General features: G+C 34.2%; 1 protein-coding gene across 1 annotated transcript in view; it reads left to right on the top strand.

Moving 5' to 3' along the window:
* The window catches only part of LOC104129171 (adhesion G protein-coupled receptor A3), a 238,525-nt gene that overhangs the window by 106,370 nt on the left and 105,369 nt on the right, over positions 1–26,786 (top strand). The window contains exons 12-13 of the mRNA XM_009642086.2: positions 2,818–2,979; positions 6,324–6,539. Of these exons, the coding sequence (XP_009640381.2) occupies positions 2,818–2,979; positions 6,324–6,539 (378 nt within the window). The remainder of the gene's footprint in view (positions 1–2,817; positions 2,980–6,323; positions 6,540–26,786) is intronic.

Here is a 26,786-nt window from a genome sequence, read left to right as displayed (position 1 = left end):
TTTAACTTTCTTCTTCATTTTAATTTCTACCATGTCTAACATATTAGAATGAATTCAAGCTGCCTCTCCATCTGGCCACTGGAGTTACACATGCTTCTTTTGTTTCCTCCACTTCATCAGGAGGTTTTCACTGAGTCTTGAAAGCATGTATCACTTCATGTGAAGAGAAGATAATGTGTCTTTAAGTGCAACTTCCTGCAGAAACTTTTAGCATAATGTATGGCATTTTTACAGGGAAATCTAATCAGAGAGTTATGCAAACCCTATGGGAAAAATAGGTTTTTATAGAGAACAGCATTGTTCATCATAGTTTTTACTGTTAATTTTCAGAGTAACTGCTTGCATAAAGATTTCATAACCTGTAATTTTTGTACACATGATAGCTATAGTTAAAACTTTTGTTTTCTTTTGGTTTGGCAATGTTCATTCCATTCTGGCTCTGGGGATTGTAACAGTTAACGTTTTAGTGCCAATCCGAGAAAGCCTCCAACTTCAATTTCATCGTTATACGCCAGACCTAAAGCGTACTATTAAATGCTCTCCAAGAATCATGTTTCAAAGCTATGACTGTATTTCGGCTCAAAATTCTGATAAGATCTTACTGCTTTATGACAAAACAAAAATTTACCATCCAAAAGAAACAATTGGATTTACCATAAAGCCTCTTTATTTTTCTAGCAGCTGATTCATTATCCGTTAAAACTAAGCACCATCTCTAATATTGTAATTGATTTCTTCCACCTTTCAAATAGGTTTCAGGTTCTGGTTTTTGGTATTGAAACATCTCCATGTCCACCACTTATCTGTACATCTTTTACTTCATAATCCCTTATTTTTTTCATAATTTAGAACATTTCTCCTAATTTGTCTCTGTTTCCTTCTTCTCTTTTGAACTTTACACTTTTTCCTCTCTCTCAAGTTCAGTAAAGTAGGTTTCTTATTCATTGAGCTCTTTACTAACACCCATTCCTTAACTCCTACTTATAAGGTACAAAACTACATGTGAAATTAAAGTGTCAGTAGTTTCACACATGAGGCTGCACTCATGTAATTATAAATAGGGTTGAACATCATTTAATACAAGGCAACACATAAACAAAGGCATATTAGTTTGGAATTGACTAGCAGCTCAGACTACAGTTATAAAAAAAACATTAGAAATTAATGAAAATACATACATAGAGGTTTTCTGTGATTTATCAAAATAATTTTAAAACCATTTTAGCTAAACTAGTATAGTTTCTGTACGTCCTCTCTGGGGAGTGCCTCTCCCAGTCAGCACAGGATTATTCATGTTTATACAACTTAGTGGTGCTTTGTCCCACCTGGAGGTTCACCTCTCAAACAAGTGAGCTTCAACAGCCTCGCTGGGGACATAATTGCAATATACTACAACTTTTTGCCAGGAACATGTACACGTATTAGCACAAATGTTGTATTTTTCAATGCCATGCCTTTACTCTTCATTAATGCATTTAATTATAACATAAATTACTTCCTTTTCTTATTTCTCTCCTTTTGTATGTTTGTAGACTATTGTTCTGCCCTCAGTAAGTTACTGCTTAGCTGATTGGTTTATGCTTTAATCGTTTCTCATAAATCACTCCGGTCTCTTAATGTGTTTTATTATTATTCATTGTATCAGTAATGCTGTCAAAAGCCACATAGAATTATCTAGTTAGCAAAAATAGATTAAATATTTCAGGAACAGTCACATAAAATTTCACATATGGTCTCATTATTTCTGTGTCCCTTGCAAGGCATGTGAAATCTGTGTATTTGTGTTTATTGAAAACACAGAACTAACTTCAAAACCCCAGTCATTCTTTAAACCTTTTTCACTGTTGCTGAAATTCTTTTTTTCCTTCCTACTGAATTATCTGTGTATTCGCCTTACTTTTCTGTCTCTATTAGTTTGACTTTTTAGCCCCTTGAACTTTTCTTTAGCTATATTTCTCTCAGTCATTTTTTCTCTTCTATATAACTTTTTATTCAGGTTTATTTGTGACAACTTGTATATCTTTGGCATATTTTGCCTTCAAAAATAATGGTAATGTTAATTTTGAAATCTCACTCAAATTAAGTTTTAGAATTTTAAAAGTTAATATGTTATTTCAAATTGAAATAATCACCAAAAATTACTCACAGGGGTTTTTATTCTTTCTAAATGTAATACACAAATAAAATTTGAAACACATAGTCATACGTACCAAAATCTGTAAAATGTCACCTGGCAAAACAAAGATTTATCACTTTGGATTAGCACAAGAGTGAATTAAAATATCCAAAGCTATATGCCCACACTTTCTATATAGCAAATGGGATGATACATGTTTGTATCAGCACCTGAGTTATATCTCAAATTCACCCCACTATGTCTGTAACAAAAAAGTCTTTCAAATATATTTTCCCTCTTTTTAAATTTTATTTTTTCCCCCAAAAGGTCCTTTAATTTAACATGAAGTGGTTCTTTCAAGGGGCACGGTCAATTTTAATTAGGTTAAGAAAGAGGGTGTTCTGGGATTCTGTTTATCGCCCAATGAAACTCAATTTTTGTGGTGTATCTTGAAGATAAGCTTTCAAATTGTGAATAAAGAAAAGTTTTTCCTTAAAGTCAGTTGCACTTTTCTTTTCTTGGTCTTTATTTTTCAGTCCATTTAATTTTCTCAGTAGAATCAAAACTGTCTTTGAACGATGGTTACTAAGGGAAATGAGGTGCCTGCTTTCAGTTGTACTCTTGTGTGCTCTTTTCCTATTTTTGTGAGTTTTCCAGGCAATACCATTTTTGGGTTTTTTTGGGTTTTCTTTCTGTTCCAGATTGGGGATGCTCTTATTGAAATTGCCAGCAATATAATGTTGGTCGATGACCATGTGTTGTGGATGGCTCAAAAAGAAGACAAAGCCTGTACCAGGATTGTACGATGTGTGGAACACATTGCAAGTCAAATACTGACCAGCAATATTCAAGTTATATCAAAGGTATTTCATAAAATTACAAAGGTTTTTGTCAGAATTTATTTTTTAAATGTCATTTTTCTTCACAAGTTTTACAACAAACTTGTATAAAGAGAAGCAAGACTGCGTAAGCCAGATATACAGCATAACTGATTTATGTAAATATAGTTGGATTCTGTGACTTTTTTTTCTTTTCCTGGATTCTATTTGGAAGACCAAAATATTTTTCCAAGTATCGCTGATCGTATTAAAAAGTGTTTTTTCTTGACTTTGATTTATTTTATTTATTCTTACAATAGGCTGCTCACAACACTATCTTTCTAGTGTTCTTACTATTCACTCAGTTTCTATTGTTCTTGTCACTATAGTATATGAGTTTCTTTTGAAAGGTCTAAGCTGAGTGAGTGAAATTTTTAATAAGAGAAAAGACAACATGCTCCCTTGTTGCCTGAAGATTTTTGCCTTTCAGAGAGGATTCTACTTGCTTAAAGCATTTAGAAAATTATAAAAAAGGTGTATCATATCATAAAAATTACTAATTTGTGGTTTGTTTTAGATTTTTAGAAGCAAGCTGTGGCAGTATGAAATAATTGTTCTTATTCTTTGGCCTCCACCTACATGAATTTGTTATTTAGGTACCAAGGGGTTGTCATTTGGATACTGAGAAAGTGTCTTTTTGTCAGTTTCAACATCTAAATGGCAGAAATGCATCTAAATCAGAAGCTTGAAACTCATCCTTTTATAATTTTAGACACATATTTTAAAGCCTTATTGCTCCTTGGGTTGGTTTGCATGCTTGCTTGATTTTAAACAACCTTTATTATTTTCTCAATTATTCACTGCATTTACATGAAGACACTATTTAAAAATGTATTCAGTGCTAGTTTCAATTACAGCAATAAGGTATGAAAAAAAAAAAAAAAAAAAAAAAAAAAGGAATTATTGCCTAAGCCGACTTACAGGCTGAGCCAAATAACATAATGGCCTTAGTTCCTTCACTGTATATTTTTAGAAAAGCAGTCCTTCAAACAAAGACAAGAATATTTTGGCTTCTTTTCTAAAGAAAGTTTTTTATTTAATTCCTGTTTACATAAAAGAATGAATTTTGTGGAAAATATTTATTTATTTATATTAAATACATAGAGACAATAATGTGCCTTTTAGAAGTATTTTGCAATGTGACAGCTAGGGGGGCTCTGTTGCTTTATACTGAAATTTCTTTTAAATGTCAAGTGCCAAAGGTGATTTTTTTTCTTGTCACTGCTTCAGGAAGCTGTTGACACTACTGTAAACAGTAATTCTGTGTAATCAGATGTAGATCTGTATCACTAACCTTTTTGCCGTGCTTTATTTTTTTGTTTCTTGTAGTTTTATGTAGAATTAGTTTACTGTTGAGTGCAATTTGTAAATAAACAAAGCTGTGGAGTTTTTCTGGTGTCATCTCATTCAATACCAAATGCCTCTGTTCCTTTGAGAGGCCAGCCAGCAAACTGTCTCACAGAAATTGCATCTGCTTTCTTTATATTAAACAACAATAAATAACAACAAAACCCCCAAAGCTTAGGTAGCCACTAGCTTATAACTCCTGAAAAAAAGGAACCTCTCAAAACTGTGTCAGTCATATAGCATATGCACGACTGTGTTCCTGTACGTTGAAAAGCTACTTGGGAGCCATGACTGTTACTCTACATCATTTTTGGAAGACAAAAATGTTTTTCCAGTTCCATGAGCTTGTGGAATGGCTAATTTCAGGGTCAGAAAAACACCAGGATGGATACCTTCATTTAGATCTTCTTAAGTCTCCCTTGCTGTCAAATGGTGTACAAAACACGCTGCAGGAAGAATGGCCAGTAGCAACTTTCAAATGCTAGATAATTTCATCTATAAATGTAAAATACGATATATTTAATGCTTCATTTAATAATCACATAACAGTGAAACAAAGAAGGAGTTATTCTGCTGCATGGTATTTAAAATCTTAGAGAAGTCATATAGACAAAAGTTTCTCGCCAGGACACTGCGAGGGCCGGGGCCTCCCCAGCCAGGCCCGTCCCAGTGCCCCCAGCTGGGGAGTGGGGCAGGCCGGGGCGGCCAGGGCAGCCCCAACCCAGGGACACATCCTCAGTGGTGGTGATGAGCCCAGGCAGGGAACGCGGGGCTGCGGATCGAAGTGAGGGTCAGGCATGGTGACGGTAACCATGCCCATTCACAGCCTGGTGGTCACCAGGCCAGGCCCTGGCAAGGAGGCCAGCCTGAGGCCAATGGTGGGCATGGGGCAATGGGGCTGGTTGCCACGCTGCGATGCAGCCACCACAGAGTTCAGGTGAGGCCTTGGAGGAGCCTCAGTTGACACTGGGCCAGAGGAAGGGGATGGGACCCCCCTCAGAGGTCCTGGGCGCAGCCAGAGAGGTGGAGGGTGCCCTGGACAGCTGAGAGCTCCGAGGGTGGATCTGTATGCCTCATCACCCACAAATTAATTTCCCTTCAGTGTTGTTCCAAGGCGCTTCATTGCTCCTGCTTTTATTTTATTTCTGTGTACACATCTCAGATGGGCAGTTTCAAAAGGAAGACTGCCAGCTGATGATAAAACTTATCTCAATTGTCCTGTGTCAGGCATGTGCAATAGTTGTCAAAATCACCTCTGAAGAGTTTTCATTTCATTCTCCAGCTGGTGAGACTGTCAGAATATTTTAGGGTAATTGCAATGTGGCTTTTTGTTTCTGCTCCCGGCCTTTGCAGCCTTCAGTGCTGCTCTCAGCATACCCAGGTCACAATCCCCTTTGGCCCTTCTGCTGAGTGGTGCCTTTATTTTTTTAGGTTTAGGAAACAGACACCAAATTATCATTTTCTGTATCTGTACTGCTTAAAGACAAGATTAGCTTGTGGCTTTTCATAACGTGTACCTGACTGTGGCTTGTTTCCATGGATAATTTTGCTCTGAGTTCATCCGTATTCATTTTGTAGCTCATTTTATGGTCCTACATAATGAACACTGTTTTACCTTGCATTTTACCCATCTGTTTCTATATGCTGAAAATGGCATGTTCACACTGTTTGAACTTTGTCAAGCCTTTACAGGTATATTTTGGGAGTGGAAACCCCCAAGTGTTTAAAGACTTTAATACTCAAAATTTAAAAAATAGGACTCAGTGTTGTGAAATCACTTGAACCCTCATTACAACATTATCCAGCAAACATTTTATTCACCATCATCTCACAAATTTGAAATCAGGAACTACAAATATCTATGCAAGTGTGTCCATGCACAATCCTCTATAAAGTATATACAGTAATTACACAATGCACATATAATAATGCAATTATGCTCAATGAGTTAGCAACATATCTGCTTCTCAATATTTTCACAGGTATCTCGTAATATTGCTCTGGAGGCCTTTATGATCAAGCCATCTAGTTTCACAGGAATGACTTGCACTGCCTTCCAGAAAATATCTGCAAATTCTGACAAGTCAGTGGTGCATGATTTGGGAAGCTGGGAAGCGAATCACCATCCTGATCAACATTTGAATTTCAAGTGCAACACTGGCAATCTGAATGGTTCCTTGGTGAATTATTCCACCAGGGTAAGTCAGTACAATCGTGAATATAACTTACCTATTGCAGTGTGTTTTCGGTAGTACCTTTAAGCAGACTGCTGATTTGGAAAATGTATATTTTATGTGTTGTTAGCATTGTAAACTGGTTAATAATTTCAACATGTAAATGTCCTTAAACTGGTGTAGCATATTTTGTTGTGGTAATGGATATTCCATTAATGTAATCAGGCAGAAGGAATGCGGGATGTGAATAGAAATGAGTAAATATCTTGTTCTTTCTATCTCTGGATCCAGTTCTGCAAACTTTTCTATGTGTAAGCAATCTCTTAAAGTAATTTGGGAATATTTGTTTTAGTGAGGTGCTCTCAGGGGATTTTACAATGCAAAAGTGTATTTTTTTTAGGGAAATTACCTTTACTTCCACTAAATAATACTACATTCTCTATCTTCTGAACTTTATACAAAGGGGAGTGTTACATTGGAGCTTTTGAGTAGCAGCTGAAGAAAAACAATAATAAATAAGACTTTTAATAGAGTGCACTGTTATTATCAAATAATGAAGTGGAACAATTAAATTTTGATCTAGCAGGAAATGGAATTTTGCATTTGGCTGAGCGTGTTATTAAATTGAAGTATTGCAGAGTTGATTTTTTGTTATCCTTTGGCTGAATCTCAGTTTAATTGGCGTATTTCTTGAAATACTTCCTATGACAGAATGATACTTTTCTGGACAATATTACTAGTTTATTGAACTTTGAAAGTATTTTGATTAAAGTTATTTTCTCTTTGGTGCATTTTAATCTTCTGTATGGACTATGCAGTCAGTGATATGGTAGTTTGTGCTCTCACGATCTTCTGATAAAAAGGAGTCATCTTAATAATGGAAGAATAGGTTTCGTTTGTTTCCTGCAATGGAATTAATTTCTTCTGTGGACACTGTTAACATGTCTATCTATAGGAAAGGGAAAGTTGTCTCTGAAAAGACAAGAGTTTGACATCCGTAAGATGAAACCCAAATGTCAGACATCTAAAAGATACAAGATTTCTGCAAGAAGCAACCCTGGAACACTCTGCAATGTATGGGATAGTATTATCAATATAGAAATATACATGGCATTACATGAATTGGAAAGTTTTCTCTATCAGCTCTACCAATATATTTTGTATTCCTTCAGAAACTGAGTACCAGCATTTCTAGTAAATGAATCTGTTGAAAGTTTGATGGTCAAGCACTACTGTCTCTCTACTGTTAAAAAGACTTCTGTGATAAATGCAAATTTCTCATCTCTCCTATCAGCATGCATGTGTCAAACACGCAGAGCAAGTTAGAATATTTATTTGAAGCCCCTTTTTAAAATGTTGGCAGAATGTCACAATATAAAGATTTCAGTAAAATCTTTTGTAATGTATTTTGAACTGAGCTGACTTTATACAACAGAAGGGAAACTCAAAGAAAGAAGCTAGGAGAAAGTAAACTTATTACCACGCAAAGCAATTTTGAAGTATGTGATATATAGTCTGACAGAAGCGACTTTACTAAGTGGATCACTAGTTGTCACCTAAATATGACTTTGTAAATATTGTAACAGCACAATACATGAGAGTATAGATCCAGCTGCTTGTTAGTTTCATGGCTTTAGGTTTTAACACTAAGGTGTACGCAGGTTTTAAATGTGATACATGAAAAACAGACTGAATATATTCCTTTAACTTAATCCTGAAAAACAAGACATTTCATTTATTGTTTTCTCTGAAACTTTGAGGCAAAGCACTCCTTTAGTTCATTCTGAAATGAGTTGCATTTCTTCATGCAACTGTAGAATTGTAACTGATCTGTAGAATTGTAGCTGATAACAGAAAATGGGATTCTTTCATCATGCACTAGGAAAATTATTTCTATATTTGCTCAGTGGAGGCAAACAGTAAACCTACTTGATTGTGCTATGCAAAGTTCAGGAAAACAGAGAATTTGTGATGGAGGTGGGAGTTGCTTGTTTCAGTTACCAATGTTTAGTCACTATGTTTTAAAGTAATACTCATTATTATGTCTGACTTTTTAGAACTTCTTCTTACATGCTTAGAATCTTCCTCCATAGGAGGATTCATCATAAAGAAGAATAAAATCTAATGGAAATCACTAAGTAAAATGGTAATTACAAATTTAATTTACTTCTAATAAAAATGTGAAAATTTGTCCTTAAAAAGCTTAATAAAAGAGAATGTTTATATATTTTTGTGCTAAAAAGTATAGCCCTCTTCAAATGTATAATATTGTAAATCATCTGCTCACTAAGCATAAACAGTTGTTTATGCCATCTGTCTGTTGCTAACCAATTGCACTAATAAATTAAATAAGTGAATACTCATGAAGCAATTTGTGGGCAGTTGATGGGAGAAAACTGAGACAGACGATCACAAACTGTCTTAATAATATAATCAAAGATTTTTGTAGTTTACCAGTGATATTTCCTGGCAATGGTAGGAAATTGATACAAATTTGGTTTGTGGTTTTTCTGTACATAATTTAACCTGATCTGGTTATTATGGGATAGAGAGCCCCCCAAAGGGGAATAAATATTAAAAATTTAAATAAATAAGTTTTAAAAAACAGTTAAAAATAATAAACTTTGAAAATTAAATAATTTAAAAGGCATTGAAAGGGATCCATCATTCAGAGAAGTTGAGGAGATAACTGTTAAAATATACCTATATCCACTTATGGTTCAAATATATGGTAGGTCTTTTATAGACTAACTTGCAGTGTTTTCAAATACCCTAAAGCAAAATTTTATTGCAGTTTGATACACAATTTTTTTATCTTTGAGCCTAATTCTGACTTGGTAGCCAGTAACCAATCTGAAAGGTTGAAAAGAATCATTTATTACTATTGCAGGTCAAAAGTTTCTTCTGGTAGGATTTAGACCCAGGTGCCTTTTCTTAGATCCCATTTCTGCTGTTAGTAGGGAGCTTTTGCTGCATGACTGGATTCTGTTGGGTGAAAAAAAAATGGCTTAGATACATCTTCCTAGTTTTTGATACAGTGGCTTGTATTTTGACACAGGGGTTGTTTTCATCTCTGTTTAAGTAAGCTTAAGGGCATCTTCCCAGCCTGGGACTCCAGACTGAGACCCTGTCACAGGAATGCTCCCAAAGCAAAATTCTGTTCCATGACCTGTCTGTGGTCTAAGGATATCATGGTAATGGCACAGGATATCATGGTAATGGCACACCAACAAGGCTGCTGTAACATTTGAACTTGGACAATAACTCATGAAATCATAGTGCCATTCAGCATGAATCCAGTGTCTGGTTCCCATTTGATATTGGACCTGAAGCATACTTTGACCCTAATCTCTGTACCAGCCTGATCCTGTAAACTATCTCCAGTGTGCAAAGTTAATCAGTTATATACAATTAACCCTTCCTCTGACTCACTAAAATTACTTCAAAATAAAATGAGTTTTTAAACACCCTGTACTATCATAATCAAATATGTACTTTATAGGGGACTGTAGATTCAGTATTCATGCTTGGAGTTCAAGGAAAGTATTTTATTAACATAATTTACAGTTTCAGCTTCATTGAAAACTCTTGTCAAATAAAAAGTCTTTTACTCTCTAATTATTCTTCTGACACATGAATGAATTAGCAAGTTAAGTTTCAAAATTTCAATAATCTATATTTTCACATGTAATCCTTGACTTCTAAAATTTTAATTCTTTGTCAGATTCTCCATGTATTCCATTTAGCTTTTCAATTCTATTTATTCCTTTTATGCTTTGAGCCAGAGTGACCTTTTGATTTGTCAGGCTGTATTACAGGTGATGTCTGTGTGATAAAATGTTAAAAGTTAAATTGGTACTATGATTGGTACTAGACATGCTAACCATGAAAAAAACTTCTGAAGTGCTTTGACAAAATCCGATGATTATTTGCTTCTCCACTTTGAGAAATTACACATTTTTAGAAATATTCTTGTCTCAGATATTTACTGGAAAATATAAAATCAGTATGTAAGAAAAGTTTTTTTCTTGCATAAAATAACTTTTGAATGCCAGACCATACAAATAATCTATAAATAATAGTAAATTCATATATAAAAGTTAACAGAAGTGCAGAAAATAACTTAATGCAAAGATTTCCACCAAGAAGTGACAAGACATTTGGGGTAGGATAAAGCACTGAATTAAAAACCCAAAGAAGAATTGTGAAGGGTAAAGTTTGAAGGTACAGAAAAGAGGTCTTATAATGAAAATGCCTTTCCTACAATCCACTATATGTGAAATGTTCAGGATCTCTATAGATAATTAATTATATCTGTTTGGAAGCTGCTTAGTAGAGTGTGTAATAATTAACTTTCTCATTAATGCAAAAACTAATTCTTATATAAATAAGAATTACATCAGCATCAAAGCCAGAGTTTAAGACATGCGGTTACCCAGCTATAGGTTCCAAAATTGTTTCCTACAGTACTTCTTCAAAAACAATTAGCTTTGACTAAAATTTTACCAATACTTGGTTCTCTTCTAGTGAAATAAAAGCAACAACAGCACTTAAAAACTTCTAGTTCTTCAGGTCACACATTTTCATTAACGGGAACCTTCCTCCTGCACTGGCAATTTGTAATCGTATGTATATTCTAATCACCTGTGAACCCAGTTATGGAAAGTACTTTCATTTAAGCATGTGCTTATTTTACTAATTTCATTGAGTTGCTTATCCATTTAAGATACATTTTTCCATGTTCAGGATGCATGTGTACAGAATTTTTCGAGGCAGTAAGGTCAGCTAAGGAAATTTAGAATTCAAAGTAGTGTATAGAATTTGTGAACTCAATTAAAAAGTAATACCAAATGAAAATACTTCCTGCAACTTGCACAGAAGATGGGTACTTTTGATTACTTTTTCTGGTCCAGTCTATCAGACAAAATATTCCCCAGTCCAGATCTTCTTTCCTTCACTTCTACATTAACAAAATGCATGAATGTTTTTCATTCTCCTGTTGAGAAGATTCACACTGAAATGTTCTGTAACCACATACACCATATTAACAAAATACCAGCCAACATACCCAATAAAATACTGCTATACTACAGTGTGCCACAGTATATCATTAGGGTAATTTTGTTGGGTTTTTTTTTTTCTAGAGTGTAATAACTAGTAAGTTGATAGGCGCCATAAATGTAGCATGAATTATGTCGGCATCATCATTTCCATCGTGATTTCCTCTAATTTCCCAGTGCACGTTGCTTCTTAGAGAGTATTACAGCACTTTCCTCATCAAATATGATGAATTTGGAGTATGTTTGTATCATACAGATTAGTATAAGATTATTGTTTTATTTTTTCTGAATCTGTAGTTTTTACAACTGCAGAAAACATGTAATAAAGAAAACATTGCCAAATGAAGCAGGACACCACCAAACGAAAGTTAGTTTCTCAGTTTTATATGTATGGCATATTACAGTGAGACACTGGGCCAGATGCTGGAATACATAATATCATAGCTTATTTTGGTTTAAAAATATTTTTTCCTCCACGTATTGTAAAATATATCACGATTAAACATCCAGTTCAAGACATTTCATGTTATGCGGCAGAATTTGCCCTGTTCCTTTTCCTTTGGGTACTGTCTATTTTTGCCCCAGCACCCAAGGCATTTTGCTCTTCTTGTATTGGATATTGATATTCCTTGAAAATTTGCTCTGGGAACTTGTTTAGAACCTATCCAGACATATAATATCTATTTATTCAATATTTTGAATTTTTACATTTAAAAATAATTTTTTTATATTCTTCATTCTTAGACATAATATCTAGGAGGTATAGAAAAGTAGCTGTTGGCCTCTCTCTTCTTACAGCCATTGAGTCCTTTTTTAAAAATAAAATTTAAACTAAGTAAAAGCATTTAGTACTAAGAAAAGTTCTGGGAAGAATTTCCACTTATTTAGAATTACAGCAATAATTCTGTGTTTTCTGTGCAGGCATTAATTTGCTTGCAGGTGTGTTTAGATTGTACACTGAGTACTAGCTACAGAAAAAGCTGAAATGTCTGTCGTTCAATTGATTATATAGGTTTAATTTCAAAATCAAAACCAGACAAGACAAACTGCCCCTCTCTTTCTTCTTCCAGAATGCTCAAGGCACACATTTGTATAGTTATACCTCTTACTACTATTCCTTCTCAGACAATGTCTTTATGTATTTGTGCCTACTATGACATCTTCAATACTTGTAGTTTGGTAATCTGTGTTTGATGTACCTTCTTTTCTCTGCACATGCTTCCGTGGTCTTTTATAGTGTGAATGGCTATCCTGCTCTTGCAGATCTTTCTAAACATTGAGAAGATTAAACAGTGCCAAAATGCTATTCATACACATGTGAAAAATGTCAATTATGTTATGTATACAGAAGGGTTTCTACAATTCTTGTATTTGTTTAACTTATGTTTTAATATATAAAAAGTAATATACATAATGTTTTTTGAAAATAAGAAAAATCTATCGTATCACTTCTTTCTGTTTCACAGTTGCTTAGGACAAACTTTAAAATGTGTAATTACAAGTTCATGTCCCTTCTTTTTTTGTCATGCCCTTTGCCACTTTTAGCAGATAAAAGCTTATGCTGCAAATAACATCACCCACCTGGAAGTGTTTTCTGAATGTCATTGTTTATGGCATTGACGTTTCGGAGACATGTAATATCTTTAAAACTTAGTTATTTAACTGGTTTTCCTTCAATGCTATGCACAATTTGGACTTCTAACTTGTATATGTATGAAGAAGTGAAAAGAAATCTGAATAGCTTGAAGAGAACAAATACAAGGGCAAAAGGACCATGAAAATTACCAACTTGTATTTGATATGAAATTCTGTTATTTCAATTCACATTTGCTTTCTTGTGAAACAAGCTTCTGTTCCTGGAGAGGCATGAATCATATTGATTTTGTGTATGCTGTCAATATCTATCTGAGAGAGATGCTGTCACTCTCTCATCCACCATGGCTGTGTAAAAGACTGTTTTCTTCTGATTTTGTGCACCATTGCTCTTGTTACAGAAAAGTTCTCTTTGGGATTTCCCAAAGGGCATTGTAAGATTAGTTTCCTTGTTATGAACTATCAGACTGCTTTATGTGCATTCTGCTTTAAATAATAGTTTGTACACTAAGATAAATCTCATAACAAAAACACATTGACACTGTAACAGTTAATAACACAGTATGTTAGTTGTTAGAACACATTTTGAGTTAACAATGGTGCAAAGGTAATAACGAAAAGTAGAATACTGAGTACTAGTGAAATTCCCAGTTCTGCACTGACATTTGAGGAATTATACCCCAACTCCAATTTGCTTACTATACTAATAAGCAACTTTTTACATTTTTTTTTATAGAACTGTATATAAGTTGAATATTTCCAACTACTCTTTTCTAAATTCTTTCTAATGCCTGTCTTACTTCCACAGAGGGAGACTGATGCCTGCTAACAGAACATATTTCAACATCCAATGAATAATTACATTTTGTTTCTCAAAACCTTTTTCACTACATAGTTGTTTAGCTAATTGATTGTTACCTATTTTTGCTGTTACAGAAGGCATTTCCAATTTCTAAATGGATAATTTTAGTAACTGTAGATGTTTAAAAGTTTTTCTTCTTTTTTTTTTTTTCCTCTGGGTTGGTTTGATTCCTGTTGGCTTATGTTGGACCACAAATAGTTTGATGATGACAGGGTGCACTAAAATAGATTGGTTTGATGATTGTCAGGTGATATGGCTGGATTTTTGTTTTCTGAATGTGGGTTCTTCTCCTAGAAACTCTAATTGTTTCCTGACTTTTTGGTCTCCACCTGTATATTATAATCAGGGGGAAATGGCCAATGGCACAAAGGTGAGGAGGTTCCTTTTGGAAGATTCAAACCCAGTACATGGCATAAAGGTGCTCGCTAAAAGGTACAGTCTTTTTCCTTACGTAAGTGACAGTGTTGACTGTAGATCGTTTTAAGGATCTGCTCTGCTCAGGGAAAATGCAGCAATATATGAGGTCATGTATCAAAGATTTTTTGAGTGGTTTTTGGTTTTGTGGGTGTAGAGGAATTAATCTGTGTAATTTTCTATGTGGTAGTTAGGACGCTATAATTTTGATGTTGTGGGATTTTTCCAGAGCCTATGTATTTATAACAACTACAGTTGTTACTGAATATTTAGTGGAAGTCAGCAATGGAATGCAAATTTTCAGCCCAGGAAGTCAATAAGTAACCTCTATATTTTAAGTGCAGTATAGACCTAGGGGTGCAATTATGTAGAATACCTCTTTGAAAGTGACTTATCAGGAGACTACTATAACAATGAGTTGATTCATGAACAGACTGGTATGCTTCAGAAGTGTCTCTATGACACAGGAAGTAAAATTTGAGTTAAAATACTACTGCCAATATTGCCTTGCTGTTTCTGAGGGAATTATTTAATTGGGCAGAGTGCTGTTTCTTCGGTTTTGCTGAGCTTAGCTCGGAGGAATTCACCCCTGATTTTAATTTTTTTTTTTTTTTTGTTACTTCCAAAAAAAGCATGCAGATGCTAATAGAAATTTGTCAAATTTCTTTTTTGGGTTAAAGGATTCAATGTTTCCTTATTTTGTTGACTGTTATCGCTTTGTAGAACTTGAGAGATATTCTGTATCGTGATGAATACTTAACGTATTCTGACTCTTCAATCTAAAAATAGATACAAAAAATCTGTGAAGTAAAAAAATTTTCTTGCAGTAGTTGTTGATGTAATGTAGTGATATTCACTAAAAACACACAGATGGAATAAAGATGTGAGAAGTTTTATTGTTTTAAAAATCAAGGTAACGTTCTGGCATTCTCTACTGTGTAAACTTGTGTGCATCTACAAGCACACATGTACATATATGGCTGCAAGTATATAAATTACTTTATTACAGAATTTTTAAGCAAGTTTCATGATTTTGGGGACTGGAGTCCTGGTTCCTGTGTGTATGAGGTTAGCAAAAGTTATTCCGGAAGGGATAGTGCACACATGGACAAGTAATATTATGAGTTTATGGTGCCTATAAGCTATTTCAGTTTGATCTATTTTCTGAACTTTGGGAATATGTCCTTAAAAAAATCCATAGGGGAAAATGAAGTAGAAAAGAGTGAGGAAAGGAGAGGGGAAAAATAGTTAACTTAGAATCAGTTTGCTGGGTTTGCAGTCCTCATGAAATCATTCTCTGCTCTGTTAAAACATGCATTGTTGGAGCGTGTGGGAAGAGGAAGAGTTTTGGTGATGGAGGAGAGAGCTGTTTGGGTTGTTTTTTTGTTTTTTTTTTTAAAAAAAAGACAAGACTTGCATTGTTAGGAGATGTTGACTAGGACTGTAATTATTCATTCTTGTCTGCCATTTTAGACTGAACATCATGTGTTACACATTTAAAATGGGATGTGAGAGTGCATGACTATTGTCCCAGTGGGCATCTCACAAAGATGTGCATAGTATTTCTTCAGCCCATCTCAATGAGAAATTGATTTTTAACTAAGTGAACATTGATATACTGATTCATGTTCATACCAGCAACTCTTCCTGCATTGTTGGTTTATGTATGGTTGGCATAATATATATTAAATATATAAAGGAAAGGTAAGTCAGTTGAACTGTTATCTGACATAGTACATACAGACCCAAAAAGTGCAGATGTGATGATAACGTAACTTCCTTACTGTGTTATAAAAAATCACATCTTCAAAATTCCACAGTTCTACATAAGAATTAATTCATTAATCTAAATTATTGTTACTATACTCCCAAACTGTTAGTAAAGGAATTTACAGGTGTTAATTGAGTTTCCAAATCATCAATAAAGGAACCTACTGGGTTTAATGCCAGATTAGTTTTTAATGAAGTACTTATTCTCTGTTTTACAGAGAAAGGAATTCTAAATAGATATTCATTGTACAACTTAATACACAGATAGTCATTCTAAGTGAAGTTAATTTGCTTCACTATCTCTTTTTTTTAGGGAATGAAACTCATATGCAGCTTTGCTTTCTTTCTGAGAAAACTTCATGATGAAATACAGACAATTAGATTTCCTTAATGAACTTAAAAAAAAACAAATGGTTTTAAATTACTCTTCATCCAGACGTTGTACCATTTTCTTCTATTGGTATCAATGAGTTACTAAAAAGTAATTTAAAAAAAACTGGTCAAAAGTTACAACTGTACCTAGAATAGCTAGAAAGATTCAGTACTTCAGGAAGAAACTTGAATCTAATGTTCTTTAAAATATCAGTGAAAAGTGTTGAATTTAGGCATATAAGCAGAGCCACAAAGGGTTAGTCCAAAGCTCAATTTAGCCTCTTTTCCTGCCTCTAGGAGGAGCCTAATAGGCTTTGGGAGAAAAATGTCTAGAGAAAAGGAAATGTAGTGGTACTTCTCTTTTATATCCACCTTTGTATGCCTTACGGATTTCCTCAACAACAGACTGTACCCAGAAGATTGTCAATACTAGAAATTGGTTATTTTTTTGGGAAAGAAATGGTCTTAAGTTTTGAGACATCTTAATGGATTAGGTCTTAGAGTACCACACTTGTTTTTATTTTTATACATATCTATATTCTTAGATGTAGAAATAGTTCTTTTTCTTAATGTACCATGAATGCAAATATAAAAACCTGAGAACTGGACTGATGATTGTTGAAAAGCCCAGATCTGCTAACATCCTCTCTATGTGCTTGCAGATATATATTTATACACTATGGAACTGCAGTCCTGGAGGTTTTCTGCCATTAATCCTTGTACCAATTTGTTTTTGTACATCCTGTGTTACTGTTTAAAAGAAAAAAAAAAAATTGGCCAATTGTTTTAGATCAAAACAAGCTGGAGGCTATGAATTATGGATAGGCATAACACTGAATTGCATTCTTTTGCTAAATTTAGATTAAAGCCCCTCAGACCAAAAATCTGATGAACCAGAATTGAAAAACACAATGGCTAATTCAATATGTACAGGTCATACAGTAGATGTAACAGCTGTGTAGTGTATGCTTCACTGACCAGCATATGCTGCTACTCTGAAAGAAAGAGTAAACTTAGGACTTGACACTTAAAAAAAAGTTTCTGTGACATTATATTATAGAAAGCCTCCGTATTTCATAAGTTCACTTTGATCAGTACTGTGTAAAGTGTCTAACAGATTTGAAACTCTTACTAAATATAGTCTATCAAAGTTGCATATGATTATCAGACTCATTGAACTGAAGAGTTATTTACAGCTATCGTGTTTCTTCAGCCTCTATTGCTGCACTTCTGATGATAGCAGTCATCTACAGAAATGCCATAGAACATCAGATATACTATTTAAGTGGCAGTGATCATTTAAATGTGTACATTCTTAATTTCCACATAAAATAGGATTGCATATGCATTCCAAACTATTTTATTAACAGCTCCTGTTCACCAGAACACTGGTTTTCAGTCTCTGTGGGCTTTCAGTGTATTTGATTGATTTGGCATCTATATTTTAATTCTTCCTTTTCAGAAATTTCCTGTCTGATTTAAGTGAAGTAAATGTCTAATGGGAGTATATGTCAGAATGTATGTAGTGTATTTGAAATAAAGTGCATCTTACCCTTAGACTTTAGCTTAATTCTGTCAAATAACAAATCAAATCAAATGGCAGATTCAAGCTCCAGCATTAAGTTTTGCTCCACAGTGCAATTGCTAGAGTTTCCTTAAGGAAGGATCTTTCAAAGAGGATCAGACTCACTGGGTACCTTTTGCTGCAGCTGTTGTCAGTGTGTTATTTCTCGGGGGTTCATTAAAGTGTGGAACATCACTCTAGACATAACTGAAAACTAGCAGTGAGTGTTAAAATCTATTGATAGCTGACTGTCTGGTAAATACTCAGAAAACCTACTATTTCTGCCTGATTTACCATTGTATAATCCCAGTGGAACCACTGCACTGAAAAAGGAGTCTGTATTTAGTTTGGCTAATGGTCTGTGAATTCCTAAAAATACCTTACCTGGTTTGTTATCACTTTAAAAAAAAACAAAGCAAGCATAAAGTCACTGTGACACTATTTTTATCTTCAGTTTAAAAACTATAAAAGGTTATCTTTTTCTCTTAGCATTGGGCTCAGGGATGCTTTAATATATGTCAAACAAATTATCAGTGGAGATGATTCAGTAAGTATTGAGACACTATAAGCATGAGCGGGTAACCAGTTGCTTCTCGTAATTATCTGCTCATCCTTGATACATGGTAATGCTAGTAATTCAGGCTTATGCTAGTAGTAGTTGCTTATGTAGTAGACCTGTTCTGGCAATCCTACTTCTTCTAGAACACTATTACCACTAGGAAGAGTAAGGCATCCAGATGATGATTTTCTTTCCGATATGCCTTCTGTTTTCCAGAGCACGTGTGTTTCAGGAGCAACTGATACAAGCTACCATGTATTTGCTGATTTCGCAGTATGCTTTGAAGTGGTACATTAGTGAAACTGGTTGGCCTTATATTTCAGTCCAAATAATGGAAGTTTTAAATAATTATTAGGATCTGAGAATAAACTTCCTTTAAAATGAAATGAGTCTTCTGCAACTGGGCTGTGGGTAGGAGAATCAGAAAATAAAATACACCTTCTGTAGGCAAAATGTGCAGATGTGTCATGTGAAGTTGTTATATAACCTGAAGAGTTAGGGAGGAGATGTTTATTCAGCTCAGTGAACAAGTACTGGAATGAGGTTCACAACTTTAGGACACTAAATTAAACATCATCAGTGCAAGAAGGGAACAGGCTACAGATTTCATGCACAGCTATGGTGATGTCTTCACACAACTATGAAGAAGAAAAAAATGTAGGAAAACTTTCCTAGCACTACAACTCTTAAGAACTCTTTTCCTCATGTTGTGTTGCTAGCTTTGCTAGCACATTCTCTTGTGATGTTGTTAAAGCATAAAGCATACGACACTGATTTGCAAAAGAAATAATGGTAGCAACTCCATTTTACTTTGCAGTTGAAAGCACCTGAGAGAGCACAAGCCTATCTCCTCTGTAGGTTGGAGAATGTACATATTGAAATAATGCATCAAAATCAAAATAATACATAAAAATGCATTAAAAAATAATAAATTATGAGTTGCTGAAGAGATTATTTTAGACGTAACAGTTTCTAGTGACAATGCATGCCTCATTTCTTCGTTTCCCTTACTCATTTTAAGGGGTTTGTCTACATGCAGACACTGGGGAAAATTAACCTGAATGAATTCTAAGTGTTTAAGTGAAACCCTAAGTAGGCACCCTTTTCCAGAATCAAAGTAGCTTTAATTCAGTTCAGCTGAATTGAATTAATCTGGAAATGAATTCAGCTAAACTGAATTAAGGCCACTTAGAAACTTCTGCTGATATTTTCCTTCATGACTAAGTACATTTTATTCATTTACTTTAAATTAAGACTTCTAATAACTTGTTCTAACTTTTCTTGATTGTCCCTTGCACACATTCTCAATACATGCACACTCTCCGTATTTTCCCCAAAACCCCCTGTGGAGTGTGAGAGGCTCATTGTATAATACTTCTGCCATGACAACTCTGTCTTTGTTTGCTTAATCAGTCTTGAAAACACAGAGGTATTTTTCCTCTCCCTTTTTCTCCGTTTCACCTTGTTATTGCATTCTGGTTGAGTATTTTCTTCTATTAAGTCATGCAGGAGGACTCACTGACCTCTCATTATCCCAATAAGAAATAAGGTAGATATTTTAACGGTGGAACTACGTACTGAAAAATGCTGTACACTTTTTATCACGTGACATCGCTATAGCTCTGAAAGCTATGTTACAGCTGAAATGGACATTTGCAAAATGCAATGTTCAGAAGTAGCTGGGAAGGTTTCAGAATCTAAATGCATGCTCAGGTTTATTTGCTTGACCATAACATCTTTGAGATGTCTTTATCAACAGTTTTGTACTGTTACATAATAGTAGCTTTCCTAATTATTATCTTACAGTCCCTTGCACCCTTAAAAAAAAATCTAAAATAAAAATTAAAATGAAAGGATAGAAGAAATTATTTGGGTATTTTTTTATGATCTATAAACAGCAATAAAATGAAAATGCAGTAAGTATAAATTTACTGGAGTTATGTCACAAAACAGGGTCGTGCAGCCAACCCAGGCAGAGCACAGCATAAAATTTAATAAGAATACATATTAATTCCTCAAATTTTATCTCTGTAGATTAAACAAGCACGTAAGCCTACAGAACTGAATGAAGGAAAACTTATCAGTGAGGAGCCTCAGGTACACAAAATTTTCATAAAGCTGCTGACAGCACGTGTCAAGATATCCAGCTGCTTTTGTCATCTTGTATCTGTTTATATTTTCCTATGATATTGGCTTCTACGTACTTATTTTGTAATACAAGCACTGTGTAACACTTAAGCAACAAGATACATACTTAGACCTGATTCAGTTAGACTACTATTTGTTGGAGTAAATCCTGCTCCTTCCTGCCTAATCACAGAAAGCTCTGCTGGCTATGTGGCTATGTTTTGTGAAGATACATAAATCTCATACCGTTTGAAAAGTGTCTGCATTTTCAGTTCATCATTTCTAGCTCTATTCAGACAAACTTGTTGGAATTTGTTGTATTCCTACAGGTTGTGAGACTTGTAGGATAGGAAGAGAGAGCAGTGAATCTATCAGATCTGTACCTGTTATCCAATCCATAGCAGAGTACAGGAGCATTACAGTAGTAAGTCCTTCCCAGAGCATTAGTAAGTAAGACTTCCCAGAGCATTAGATACACACAAATCTATAATAGGAGAAGAATCTTGTATGAAGGAGTTACAATTTGTTTTAAGCCCAGCTATTCTATGAAATCTGTGTGCTCTGACATCAAGTCACAATGCCGCCCTCTTTCTTTTTTTAAATACTACTCCTTACAACATTTTGAAGAATCAGTCTTTTTAAAAAATGAGCTGTTGCTATTTTTTTGCCCTTGACTAAGAATTCTTTAGAACTTAAATCAGACCTTCTAAAGCCTTGGCTGTGGCAAATTTGCTTATTGATTGAGCAAATCTAGAATAATCACTACAAATTAAGATAATCAGAACTGTTTTCACCCACTTCTCTTTCACTACTTTTTCAATCTCTTCTATGACATTTATATTTCTCTTTACTGTGAAGTTTATTATGTCCTTTTTTTTTTAGGATTTATTTTTCTATTGGCCCTGTTTTCTCTAGAGAAAAACAATACATTAAAAACTAATCGGGTAATTTTTTTCTTTTTCCAATAATTTACTAATGCACTACTTAGAACTTAAACTAATCTTTAGTTCTTTTGGGCTAGTTTTGAATTTTTTTCTTTCTATTGTCTTAGCAAAAGAAGCTGTCAGGCACATCTTGCCCTTCAGCTGCTTGTGATGCTTCTGCTTATGCTCTGCAGATAAGGTGACTGACATTCTATAATAGGCAGAAAACCTCATGATAAAGATGGTCCTGGTAAGGGCTGAACACACGTTTCCATTTTTGCAGCACAGAAATTTTCAGGAAATTGGTGGTTTATTATTATTATATAAAGACAGAATGTCATCTGTTGAGTGTTGTGTGGCTCCCTTAGGCAGAGAAGCATTTGAAAGGTCTATGTTTGTAATACAAACCGAAAGTTTGGTAAAATAATAATATTTTCAGAAACTATAAAAACTGATAGTTGTGATTGCTCAAGGTTAAAATTGTTTTGAATTTGGGATTTTACAATTAAACTCTAAAAAATTCCAGTGGGAATTTTACACACGATAAATGTAAAAACTTTTGCTGAATTGTTTTAATTTTTTGAATTTTCTTCCTGTGATTCTCTGATGCAAATAGAATACAAAAATAATACTATACAAAATAGTAGGCAGACTGTATATCATGTTTGTATTTGGTAAATTAAAAGGAAGTCTGTTTGCTGGGGAAAAAAAAGCAGTTTGGCTTTTTTCAAAATAAAAAAAAATCAAAATCAAACAAAGTCGTTGCTGGAAACGCATTTATGAACTTGGAGACTCATCTTAACTGAGCAGAGGCACTTACCTTGACAAGTGATGGTAGCAACAGCAAGAAGATAATACACCATTGCCTCTGTGTAAATCTCTGCAGAGGACTCTTCATGCCACCTAACCATTTCCCTGAGCTCCCCAAATAGAATAGCTGAGAACAGGTAGGACCCTCTAAAAAGCAATTTAGAGTCTTAGACTCCAAATGTCACAGCTAACCTGACATTTACTGAAGCTCAATGTTTTGGTACTTAAACACAGTGGTTTCATGTACTCACTGCTCTTTGCAACCACTCTCCAGTACAGAGTAACTCAGAAAAACTCAGTTAATGTTGATAACTGATGGACATGACTTCTCTCTTGGTATCTTTCTCTAGATGTACCTAAAATTTTAAACCTTTATGACTATTGATGGTGATGCTTACATCCTTCACTTTAGATAAGGTTTTTTTACAAAGTTTCCAAATTACAATTGTCTCAGCAATAATAACATCAGCTTATGCACCTACTTGATGAAACTATTAGCAAATAGGTTTGGGGGGAAATTATTGGACAAATTTATTGGCCAAACACATCCATGTTTTTCTTTGATTTCAAAGAATTCAACAAAGATTTATCAGGTGACAGAATAGTTGCACTGTCTCGTGATTCTGATCTCAGTTTTCAAAAGACAGGAATTAGAGAAGCATGCGTTATACTTAGGATTGATGCTATTATTTTTTTTTTTAATACAATGAAAACCTATTTCACGTTGTTAGGGACCAAATCTTGTCATGAGTTCATTTTCACAGTCCAATATAAGATATTGACAAAGGTCAGTATAGCATTGACAAAATTATTAAAATGTTGAAAGCATACAGGTCAGGTATTACAAGAAATGACCTGTGGCATTGAGAAAAAGAATCAAATTAGCTCTGAACACAGCAATAGCTGTATTAGCATTCTACTCAGCAATGTATGCGTGCTTTTAAAATTGTACATGCACTGGATAGTGCATGTAAAATAGATTAAAGGTGTAAGTTTTAACTGGCTTTGTTGAGTGCTTTGAAAACAGATTGATGCTGAGATAAAAACTACTGCTGCTTGGAGGACACAAGGGAAATTTCTTGCTTCAAGAGGATGAGTCCATTTTTACCTCTGGTAAATACATAGTAAGCTTGGAGTAATGGAGATGCAACTTAATTTTTTTGACAAGTAACATGCATCATTGTGGAAAAGGGAGGAGGATTTTATTAGCTGCCTAGGTTATCGAATAATGATCTGTTGAAAAATTAAGCAAAGTTTAACAAGGTTTCTTAAAATGCAGTTTCAGCTTAAAATCTGACTTTTATTGAACAGCAAGGATTCACAATGTTTTCAGGGAAATAGGATGTCATTCTGATTCAAGAAGTCTGTGAGAGGGGCATGGTACAATCTCCTTCTATCAAAATAATTAGGAGTTTAACCTATTGATACTGTTCCAGTAATTTTATATAAAGATTGTCCTGTGACCTCAGCATTACGAGAAATCATGCATCTCTAGTATAATGGGAAAAAAGGGGAAATTGTGGTTGTTGCTCTATACCAGCAATACACCCTGGGACTTCATGAGAAGGACTTCAATGCATAGAAAGTGGTATTTCCAGATGTTTTGAGAGAATTTGAGGTAGGAGCCATATGCAGTGTATATTTCAGTAATAAAGGAATTTAAAAAATTAAATACAATTAATAACACTAAATCATGTGAAATTTACTTTAGCTTTCATGTTTAAAAAAAAAAAGCAGCATGAATTTTGACAGAGATCAAAATTATAATGATCAATGAAAACTATTTTAAATTTTACCCTCTACATCTTTCCTCAGTTCCCTTTTGGGGAAGCTCTGTTCTTTTTCTTTTTCCATGATTTTCCAACAGTTCAACCAAAATGGCAATGTGTGATAAGACCTTCAAACTTTACAGGTAAAATAAATTTTATAGCTTGCATTGAAATCTTTGCAGCAAACTTGGAAAACCGGCCAAAATATTGCACTTACGTTATGTACAACATTAACCAAGCAGCCTTCAATGCATGTGTTTAGTATTCACCTGTTTACTTTGCATCACTGGTGGTTTTGTTGTGAAAGCACTAATTATTTTCCTCCAAATTAAAGAAATTCAATGAATAATCATTAGACAGACTCCTTGGAGACCATCTCAATAACAATTACATAATTAGAAAACAACAGAATTTGGTAATTGGGGAAAAAATGATGCAAAGTACACATTGAGCCAAAAGTACTTTTTATTGTTGAATTGCTATAGATTCTTTTTACTCAGCAAAATTTTTGTGTTAATATGTGCAATATAAACCATGTAAAAATAGCTCAGCAACTGCTCCATTAGCTTTTATAAATACCTAAATTACAATCCACTGCCACTGATGTAAGTTAAGAGAAGCTGAATAAAACTTTACTCATTATATTTCAGAGTTTTTTTTAATAACAACATGCTTCAACCCTAAATATAAAAACAAGTCAAAATAAATGTGTTACTGTAATGGAATAGGATAAAAGATATGCACATTCACAGTGCATTTACTGTGCATAGTTTACTAGAAAATAATTGTAAAAGCCCTCCGGAGGCACTAACAAGAACTGACCAACAGAGTACAAGCGTTCACATATTGTACAGCTATTGAAAAACATCTGTCCAGTCATTCTGCCAGAGAGATCTCCCACAGGCATGTATTTAAAAAATAGAATAGCTTTGTTTTCGTTATTTTGTAATTTACTAGTCCTTCTATAGGTTCTTTGATCTCTGATTATTTGCAACGATAAAATATAGTTGTGGTAATTGATACTAATCGGCACTTGCATATTTTTCTGCTTTTCTTTGACAAAGGTTAGTTCATATCAGGCTAATAATTTTTAATTGTCAGATATTCATGCGAGTCAGCCAAAGAGAAATATTAAACCTTTTATTTTCCTGATCACTGGAAATGTGTTTGGGGGGGGGGAGGGAGGGGAGGGAAATGACTCATATTACCAACATTATAAACCACAAATCCATTTCTTGAATGGACTGCAATTAAGGCAGGTGTGCCTGCTACTGCATGCTCTTGGTTTGTTTGCATTGTTGATGATGTCGTGAAGAGCAAGTGATAACTCCATGCTGATGCTTTCTGCTTGTCTTACCATGGCAGGTTGTAGAAAAGAGAGGTCTGTTGTGTCATTAATCTTGTTAGAAGTAGTCTTTTTCTTTTTTTTTCTGAAATGTTCACTAGATCAAATTTAGGTGGAGAGGCTGAAATAAATAATTATTTACTTGGTGTGGCTGACGCATGCTGTGCTGACCTTAACAGGATCAAAGAGATTTAGTATCAGTAAGGCCAAATCATGTTATAAAGTAAAGTATAACCTCTCTTAAAGCCTCAATATTACTGTTATCAGAGAAATAAATCTAATGTTTAGATACCCACAGTTTTATAAAAAGTGAGATGTTTATCACTGCCTTTTCTCTCTAGAAATATCTGCCTTCCTTTTCATATTAAGACTCAATGGACTCAGGTGTGAGCAGGCCTGTTACTGTAAAAGATATACATCTATATGTGCTTTAGGGCTGTCTGATGTCAAATGGCTGTTTTCAAGATTACTTACAGAAAATTAGTTTGCACTAACAGAAAATAGGAGTTCAGGGTATTAAAATATGCTTGCAGTAGTTAGCCTATAAATGATGCATTGAAAGAGTTAGTTTTGAAAGGAATGAATAATCGATATGCAAATAAAATTGAAGTCTGCTCACACACAAAAGGCATTAGAATTTATCTTAAGTTTTATGTAAATAATTTCCTTGCTGTTGTAGTTGGCATAGGTTTGATGTAAAATATTTACATAATAGAAATTGTAGTATGCCCTACCTATTTTCACATGGTGAGCAGATAGCAATCTCATAGAACAGGAAATTTTACTGCTGCCCTTTCTTCCACATATTTAGATTAGTTCCATGTCTTTTCAAAGCTTGAAATGAATTCACTTTTTAATGCTTTGTGTTTTACTGTAATATGTAAAGAAGTTGTGAGAAACATACTGGAATAAGAGAAGAAGGAACCAGCAGTTACTTATCTGTCTTAATATATTAAAATTCAAACTTCTGTCGTAAAAGTCACTGAGAAAAGAAAAAAATATTTAGTCCCTTTCATCAAAATCTATGTGATGTGAAAGTCTGAAAGTACCACAAGTGATGAATAAATTTTTGGGGACCATTTTTTTAAACTCTTCAATGCACA

This window comes from Egretta garzetta, unplaced genomic scaffold (assembly GCF_000687185.1).
Source record: "Egretta garzetta isolate BGI_Z169 unplaced genomic scaffold, ASM68718v1 scaffold56, whole genome shotgun sequence".
Classification (NCBI taxonomy): domain Eukaryota; kingdom Metazoa; phylum Chordata; class Aves; order Pelecaniformes; family Ardeidae; genus Egretta; species Egretta garzetta.
Note: the sequence above shows the minus strand (reverse complement) of the source record. Positions and strands in the feature narration are given on the sequence as shown.